The sequence below is a fragment of the Bos mutus genome, chromosome 10 (assembly GCF_027580195.1).
Source record: "Bos mutus isolate GX-2022 chromosome 10, NWIPB_WYAK_1.1, whole genome shotgun sequence".
Lineage (NCBI taxonomy): Eukaryota > Metazoa > Chordata > Mammalia > Artiodactyla > Bovidae > Bos > Bos mutus.
In genome coordinates, this window is record NC_091626.1 from 729,192 (window position 1) to 738,129 (window position 8,938).

At 41.2% G+C, this 8,938-nt stretch overlaps 1 protein-coding gene across 1 annotated transcript; it reads right to left on the reverse strand.

The window, feature by feature from the left end:
- SRP19 (signal recognition particle 19) lies at positions 1-8,128 on the reverse strand. Its single transcript, XM_005902716.3, has 5 exons — positions 7,968-8,128; positions 7,231-7,306; positions 5,180-5,251; positions 4,977-5,088; positions 1-495 (listed from the first exon to the last, which is right to left on the reverse strand). Exons 1-5 carry the CDS (start codon positions 8,006-8,008, stop codon positions 362-364), a joined length of 435 nt encoding a protein of 144 aa, XP_005902778.1. The 5' UTR covers positions 8,009-8,128; the 3' UTR covers positions 1-361.
- Positions 8,129-8,938: the final 810 nt, after the last annotated feature.

Genomic DNA, 8,938 nt, shown 5'->3' on the forward strand with positions numbered 1-8,938 from the left:
TATATTTCAAATCTTATTAAACTCATTTATTTGAAACATGTTTACATAGAGGACAAACAGATACAGGATTTCAAGTAACTTATGGTAGAGCCCACTGTCCATTTAAGAATATGCTTCTTTCACAAAAACTGTATTAAGAGGCAAAAAAGAAAAATTTCTCTTATACTGCATAAGAGCTGGATGCAAACTTCTGATGTATCTTTATTTCATTATCAACTCTGATGTTGAAGCTGGGAGGCACAAATGGTCACAGCTCAGTTAAATGAAGCAAAGAAAAAGCTTCTGTTTCTCTCAGATACAAGTGAGAAGCCTCCATTCATGTATCTTACAGTAGTATCACATCCTTGATTCTCAGACCAGATCATTTCTTCTTCTTTCCTTTCCCTTTCTTACTTCCCTCTCCTTGCTGAAGACTTTGGTCCCCACCTCCTGTTTTTTGTGTCCGTGTTTTCAGTTTAGGTATCATTTCTGCAGCATACAACATTACTGACTTACCTAGGAACCAGAAGTTAGGCTTAGTACATAAACTGAGAAACATGATGTAAAAGGTCATCATACTTGAAAATCATAAAGTTCATGAAGTCATCATCACATCAAGAAAATAAGAATTTAAAAAGAAAAAATTAAATAATTAGGAAGACAATGATTTGCAGAAGTGGGGACCTTTCCGGGAGAAAATGTATTAAGAACAATGCTGAAATTAAATTTAAATGAACAAAACAAAAATTTAGAACACTTTATTTGAAATAAAAATTTTTACCTTGATCCTAGTAATTGACTTGAAGATCAAAGAAAGTATCTAAACATAACAAGCTGGCAACAGAATCAGGCTGTTATTGTATCTTAAGCTAGGAAGCACAGGCTTCTTAATCTTCTAACAAAAACTCAATGTCATTAAGCTGTAAAAGATTTTTTTAAGGAATAAAATGCTAGAGATAATGCAACAGTCTTCCTCACCGCCTGCTTGCATTAGGGTAAGCAGGTGTTAAAACTTGGTGTTTTTTTCAAATATACACACATGGAGAAGGCAATGGCACCCCACTCCAGTCCTCTTGCCTGGAAAATCCCATGGATGGGGGAGCCTGGTAGGCTACAGTCCATGGCGTCGCTAAGAGTCGGACACGACTGAGCGACTTCACTTTTACTTATCACTTTCAAGCACTGGAGAAGGACATGGCAACCCACTCCAGTGTTCTTGCCTGGAGAAGCCCAGGAACAGGAGAGCCTGGTGGGCTGCCGTCTATGGGGTCGCACAGAGTCGGACACGACTGAAGCGACTTAGCAGCAGCAGCATAAACACACACGGAGCCAAAGCAAAAACAACACCCAGTTGTCAATGTGACTGGTGATGGAAGCAAGGTCCGATGCTGTAAAGAGCAATACTGCATAGGAGCCTGGAATGTTAGGTCCACGAATCAAGGCAAATTGGAAGTGGTCAAACAGGAGATGGCAAGAGTGAACGTCAACATTCTAGGAATCAGCGAACTAAAATGGACTGGAATGGGTGAATTTAACTCAGATGACCATTATATCTATTACTGTGGGCAAGAATCCCTTAGAAGAAATGGAGTAGCCATCAGAGTCAACAAAAGAGTCCAAAATGCAGTACCTGGATGCAATCTCAAAAACGACAGAATGATCTCTATTCGTTTCCAAGGCAAACAATTCAGTATCACGGTAAGCCAAGTCTATGCCCCAAGTAATGCTGAAGAAGCTGAAGTTGAACGGTTCTATGAAGACCTACAACCTTTTAGAACTAAAACCCCAAAATGATGTCCTTTTCATTATAGGGGACTGGAATGCAAAAGTAGGAAGTCAAGAGACACCTGGAGTAACAGGCAAATTTGGCCTTGGAATGCAGAATGAAGCAGGGCAAAGGCTAATAGAGTTCTGCCAAGAGAAAGCACTGGTCAGAGCAAACACCCTCTTCTCATGGACATCGCCAGATAGTCAACACTGAAATCAGGTTGATTATATTCTTTGCATCCAAAGATGGAGAAGCTCTATACAGTCAGCAAAAACAAGACCAGGAGGTGACTGTGGCTCAGATCCTTATTGCCAAATTCAGACTTAAGTTGAAGACAGTAGGGAAAACCACTAGACCATTCAAGTATGACCTAAATCAAATCCCTAACGGTTATACAGTAGAAGTGAGAAACAGATATAAGGTACTAGATCTGATAGACAGAGTGCCTGATGAACTATGGACAGAGGTTTGTGACATTGTACAGGAGACAGGGAACAAGACCATCCCCAAGAAAAAGAAATGCAAAAAAGCAGAATGGCTGTCTGAGGAGGCTTTACAAATAGCTATGAAAAGAAGACAAGCAAAAAGCAAAGGAGAAAAGGAAAGATATACTCATTTGAATGCAGAATTCCAAAGAACAGCAAGGAGAGATAAGAAAGCCTTCTTCAGTGATCAATGCAAAGAAATAGAGGAAAACAATAGACTGGGCAAGACTAGAGATCTCAAGAAAATTAGAGATACCAAGGGAACATTTCATGCAAAGATGGGCACAACAAAGGACAGAGACAGTATGGACCTAACAGAAGCACAAGATATTAAGACGAGATGGCAAGAAAACACAGAAGAACTGTACAAAAAAGATCTTCACAATGCAGATAACCATGACGGTGTGATCACTGACCTAGAGCCAGACATCCTGGAATGTGAAGTCAAGTGGGCCTTAAGAAGCATCACTATGAACAAAGCTAGTGGATGTGATGGAATTCCAGTTGAGCTATTTCAAATCCTAGAAGATGATGCTGTGAAAGTGCTGCACTCTGCATGCCTGCAAATTTGGAAAACTCAGCAGTGGCTGCAGGACTGGAAAAGGTCCCTTTTCATTCCAATCCCTAAGAAAGGTAATGCCAAAGAATGCTCAAACTACCACACAACTGCACTCATCTCACATGCTAGTAAAGTAATGCTCAAATTTTCTCCAAGCCAGGCTTCAGCAATACGTGAACTGTGAACTTCCAGATGTTTAAGCTGGTTTTAGAAAAGACAGAGGAACCAGAGATCAAATTGCCAATATCTGCTTGATCATTGAAAAGGCAAGAGAGTTCCAGAAAATCATCTATTTCTGCTTTATCGACTATGCCAGAGCCTTTGACTGTGTGGATCACAATAAACTGTGGAAAATTCTGAAAGAGATGGGAATAGCAGACCACCTGACCTGCTTCTTGAAAAACCTGTATGCAGGTCAGGAAGCAACAGTTAGAACTGGACATGGAACAACAGACTGGTTCCAAATAGGAAAAGGAGTACGTCAAGGCTGTATATTGTCACCCTGCTTATTTAACTTATATGCAGAGTACATCATGAGAAACACCTGGCTGGATGAAGCACAAGCTGGAATCAAGATTGCCGGGAGAAATATCAATAACCTCAGATATGCAGATGACGGCACCCTTATGGCAGAAAGTGAAGAAGAACTAAAGAGCCTCTTGATGAAAGTGAAAGAGGAGAGTGAAAAAGTTGGCTTAAAGCTCAACATTCAGAAAACAAAGATCATGGCATCAGGTCCCATCACTTCATGGCAAACATATGGAGAAACAGTGGCACACTTTATTTTTTGGGGCTCTAAAAATCACTGCTGATGGTTACTGCAGACATGAAATTAAAAGACGTTTACTCCTTAGGAGAAAAGTTATGACCAACCTAGAAAGCATATTAAAAAGCTGAGACGTTACTTTGTCAACAAAGACCTATCTAGTCATGGCTATGTTTTTTTCCAGTAGTCATGTATGGATGTGAAAGTTGGAGTATAAAGAAAGCTGAGCACCGAAGATTGATGCTTTTAACTTTTAACTATGGTGTTGGAGAAGACTCTTGAGAGCCCCTTGGACTGCAAGGAGATCCAACTAGTCCATCCTAAAGGAAATCAGTCCTGAATATTCATTGAAAGGACTGATGTTGAAACTGAAACTCCAAAACTTTGGCCACCTGATGCAAAGAGCTGACTCATTTGAAAAGACCTTGATGCTGGGAAAGATTGAAGGCAGGACAGAAGGGGACGAGAGAGGATGAGATGGCTGGATATCATCTCCTATTCAATGGAGATGAGTTTGAGTAAACTCTGGGAGTTGGTGATAGACAGGGAGGCCTGGCGTGCTGTGGTCCATGGAGTCGCAAAGAGCAGACACGACTGAGCGACTGAACTGATACACACACACATATATATAAAATCAATAAATAACACTGCACCCATATCTATCAATAAATAGTAATAGTCTATATTTAAATTTACACCTTAGTAGCACCACACTGCATACTTCTTGCTTTTTTTCACTCAATACAGTTTTTTAGATTTATCAGTATTAGAAATTAGTAACAGATCCCAAGTGTTTCTACATGTGAAATAGCAATAATAGCTGACAATTTAATAATTTCTCATTCTTAACCTGGGAACAATGGACTTCCATAGGTTCATAAAATGTTCATTGAACAATTTTTTTTTTTGGAGAAATGATTACTAGGTTTCATCAAATTCTCAAATGTCCTAACATAAAAGAAATTAAAAGCACTGTTTCTCTCTCTCCATCAGCAGTAGTCCTTTTTCTAAATTAATTCACAGAATGCAAATTACTTTTCTGACTTGTCAATATGTCAGTTTGAGAATATTTTTGGCAATGTAGAGGAATGCTGCTGCTGCTGCTAAGTCGCTTCAGTCGTGTCCGACTCTGTGCGACCCCATAGACGGCAGCCCATCAGGCTCCCCCGTCCCTGGGATTCTCCAGGCAAGAACACTGGAGCGGGTTGCCACTTCCTTCTCCAATGCATGAAAGTGAAAAGTCAAAGTGAAGTTGCTTAGTCATTCCCGAGTCTTAGCAACCCCATGGACTGGAGCCTACCAGGCTCCTCCGTCTATGGGATTTTCCAGGCAAGAGTACTGGAGTGGGGTGCCATTGCCTTCTCCAATGTAGAGGAATAACCTATCCCAAAATTCATTCTTTCATTAAAAAAAGCTTACGTGATGGGAACTGTACAAGACAGAGGCTGCCATCTTCCTGTTTGAGCTGGACCCGGACTCTGCCCCTGTACTGAAGATCACGATTCCATTCTCTAGAGTACATTTTATTTTTCTTAACAGAAAGAAATAAAAACAAGATTTATGAAAGTTATCACATCAATGAAATGAGTATGGAAGTTAGTGAATGAAGAACTATATCATACCTCAAGAAATACATTAAGTCCAACTGCTGCACATACATCTTGAATCTCTGTAGCTGTAGGATTTTCAACAGCCTGAAAAGTTAATTAAAGATGAAAACAGTAAATAGCTCAGCTTTAAGTGGATACTGCTACACTGTTGTATAAATCATTTCAAACACTATGAATAAAACACATACCAAGACCCTTGGTTTCCTTTAAAAAAAAAAAAAAACCAAAGAACCAACTAGGTACAGTTGTTTCAACTGTAATTTTTAAACTTGGGACTCACATATTCAGACTTTTGTGTCGATTTCCCTTCCATGAGAACATAAACTTCACAAGGTTAAGGACTGCTTTGTTCACCAATATGTTCATCTGGCATAATGCTTGGAATATAGTAGTGTTCAATGAATATTGGTTAAACAACTATTACAGATACAACAACTTTAGAAAATTGTTTGGCAGAATCTATGGAAGTAAAATAAAATAAATGCATTCTTTATGGCCATGCAGTTCCACTGCAAGGTATATACTGCTCCCCCTCCCAAAATACAAAATAGACGATCTCAAGAAGCACTATTTATCACAGCCTCAAACTAGAAACAACCCAACTATCTGTCAATAGTAAAATGGACTGTGGTACATTCACACAATGCCGTACTACAGAGCAGTAGTTTTCAGCAAGGTAATCTTGCACCCTGACACTCATCAGTGCTTGGAGACATTTTTGATCATCACAACTAGGGTGGGGTAGGGCACTGGCTTCCAGTGGGTAGATGCCAAGGAAGCTGCTAAGTGATCCAGACAGCACCAGACAGCACTCACAACCATGAACTATCTGGCTCAAAATGTCAACAGTGCTGCTGTTGGGAAACCCTACAACAGAGAGATGAGATTTAACAAACTATATTCAAAAGTTCAGGTAAACCTCATAAGCTTAACATTCATTAAAATAAGACAGACATAAAACCACATAGTGTGTGATGCCATTTAAATAAAACTAAAAAACAAGCAATAGTAATCTATGGTATTCGAAGTCAGGACAGTGGTCATCCTTTGTTATGACTGTATGTGCAGGGGACACTGACTGGTGGGTGGCGGGGACATACAGGAATCTTTCTGGGTGCTAGTAATGTTTTTTTTTTTTTAATTGGATACTTGGTTAACCATGTGTACTCACTTCATGAAAATTAATCAAGAAAAACACTTAAGATTTATGTTTGTTTCTGTATGAAAGCTATCAATAAAGTTAAAAGTAATTCAATCATTTCCAAATTATCTAAGAGCCTGCTACCAGAGGCCTCTGTCAAAGTGGCTTGATGTTAGGCATTTTTCTGAATTAGTGCTTTGGCATATTCTCCTTTATGCTGTAGCAGCAAAGCAGACTTCACATATTTAAGCAGCAAAATGGGAGATATTAAACAACTCAAAAATAATGTACTGCTTCAGGCCAAGTTCCTTAAATCCATTAGATTACAAAATGTAAATCAGCCTTAAAAAATAGGATATAACATTAATTGTGGAAATACAAAACTACAAAAATCCCTTCACTTGGCTCTAGGCTCTTTCTAAACTTAAGCCACTAGGCCAACTAAGAACTTAGGTTTTTCTATTGAAACAGCACAAGGGAGAAATCATTTCTTTTAAGACTATAAACACCTACTTTAAAAAAGTGTTAATTTTAAAGTAATTTACTCCAAGTCAAAAGGATTATGATGATAAGAGGCCTAAAACTGTAAAATTCAACACATCTGAATTTTCTGCAAGTCTTATTTAAAATAAAAAACTCAACTACGTTCTGGACATGATATTGTACAGTGCCATAATTTGGGTTTCCTTTATTAAGGAGAAGACTGTCATAACATTGGTTTAAAAAAAGAAAAAATGTGCAAACCCTACAACACCCCACCCCCAAACTGTTTCAAACAAAGGCTCATGAAGAATCACTTAAAAAGCAGCCTAGTCGTTGGCTGCTCGTTCTCCTCGGGCCTCAAACAATGCAGCAGAGTAAAAGAAGCCTTTGTGGCCTAACAGGACAACCTGCCCAGGTCGTCGTTGCAAAACACGCTTACCTTACTTATGGGGATTCGCCGTCCCTCCGCGATGGTCTTCTTGTTATTTAAATAAGCAGGATAAATACAAATGAACCTGCCACAGGAAAAGCCCAGCTGGTATCATTAGAGCAATATTTCCCCAAATTCATTCATTCTTTCACCATCATCAAGATTGCCGGTGCACCTATACAATTATTCAGTTCAGTTCAGTCGCTCAGTCGTGTCCGACTCTGCGACCCCATGGACCGCAGCACGCTAGGCTTCCCCGTCTATTACCAACTCCCGAAGCCTGCTCAAACTCATGTCCATCGAGTCGGTGATGCTCCCCTCTATTTAAAAACCGAACTTTAACTTATTACCTTAGATGAAAAAAAATCACTTGCTAGACAAAGCTTTTTTTTAAAAAAAGAAAAGAAAACAGTACTGGAACTGTTCATTTACATACAACAGCCTGTCAAAAGCTTTGAGGGCGGGCTCTGCTCTCACACGCCAACGATCGAAAGAAAAGAGTTGTCACTTAACGACTCCTTTCCGTCACCCACGGAGCTCCCAATATCCTCTGTCTCAAGTACAGGTAAACATCGAGCTACGTAAAGTTGGAATCTAGGGTCCTGCGAACAGCGGCCTCCGGGAGGTACAGACGCCCGAGAAGAGGGCCAGGGCCTAGCTCCCTCTGAGGAGCCTTCCTTAGGGTTGGGGAAGGAGGCGCAGAGCCGGCGGGCTTGCCCCAAGTCGCTTCCTCTTTCCGGACTCACCTGTCCTGGTCGGCCGGGGACCGCGCCGCGGCGCAAGCCATCTTCAACCCCGGTCCAGACAGCTTCCACGCCCAGAGAGCACCCGGGCTGGGTCTGCAGGTAAAAAAGCCGGCCGGAGACCTCTCAGAGGGCCCAGACTACCCCGTTTCCGGCGGAAGTCCCGCCCATTGGAACGTCTGCTTGTCTGGGCTCTCTGGTTCCTGATGTGGCGTTGAAATCCTTTCCTCTCGCGAGAGGGTACACGAACGTGACTAATTCCTTCCTGGCTGTGAGCTTGCAGAAACCAGCCTTTGGAACGCTTGCGCCGTCGCTACCATTGGCTTACGCTTTCACGCCCCGCCCCTTTTTTTTAGCTACTTTCGGGTTGAGTGTGGATGATGCATGTTTAGAGTACGGCTCAACACCGTGGGTTATCTGTGAGTTGTGAGCAAGTTGTTAGAGTAGGCAAGGAAATGCCCTGTTTGTTTAATCTTTAACCGCTCCTGGGCCCTGCAGCTTGCTTTCAACTTGGCAAAAATGGATTTTTATAGTGGTGGAACTAGCAAAATTACTGGCACTGTTTCAGTGTTCTGTGTAAATGTTAGGAATTCGACTATACACTTTTCAGAATCTCTCCCTAAAATTAAACTCAGTGGTAAAAAATCTCCTTGCACATGGCTTGGATCCGTGGGTTAGGATGACTGATCCCCAGGAGTAGGAAATAGCAACCCACTTCAGTATTCTTCAAGACTTCCCTGGTGGCTCAGACCCATAAAGTGTCTGTCTACAATCCGGGAGACCCGGGTTCGTTCCCGGGTCGGGAAGATCCGCTGAAAAAGCAAAAGGCAATCCATTCCAGTACTATATTGCCTGGAAAGTCCCATGGACAGAGGAGGTCGCAAAGAGTCGGACACGACTGAGCGACTCCAGTATTCTTCAGATCTTTTTGGTGTGGGAGGGTGGACTGTAAGTAAAATTTCTTTTAGTGAAAC

Coding starts and splice junctions, on each gene's coding strand:
- SRP19 (XM_005902716.3), bottom strand. CDS start 8,008: ATGGCTTGCGCCGCGGCGCGGTCCCCGGCCGACCAGGACAG. Junction 7,307..7,967: donor TCCCCGGCCGACCAGGACAG/GTGAGTCCGGAA, acceptor TTCCTGTGGCAG/GTTCATTTGTATTTATCCTG. Junction 496..4,976: donor TCTTGTACAGTTCCCATCAC/GTAAGCTTTTTT, acceptor TCTGGTTCCTAG/GTAAGTCAGTAATGTTGTAT.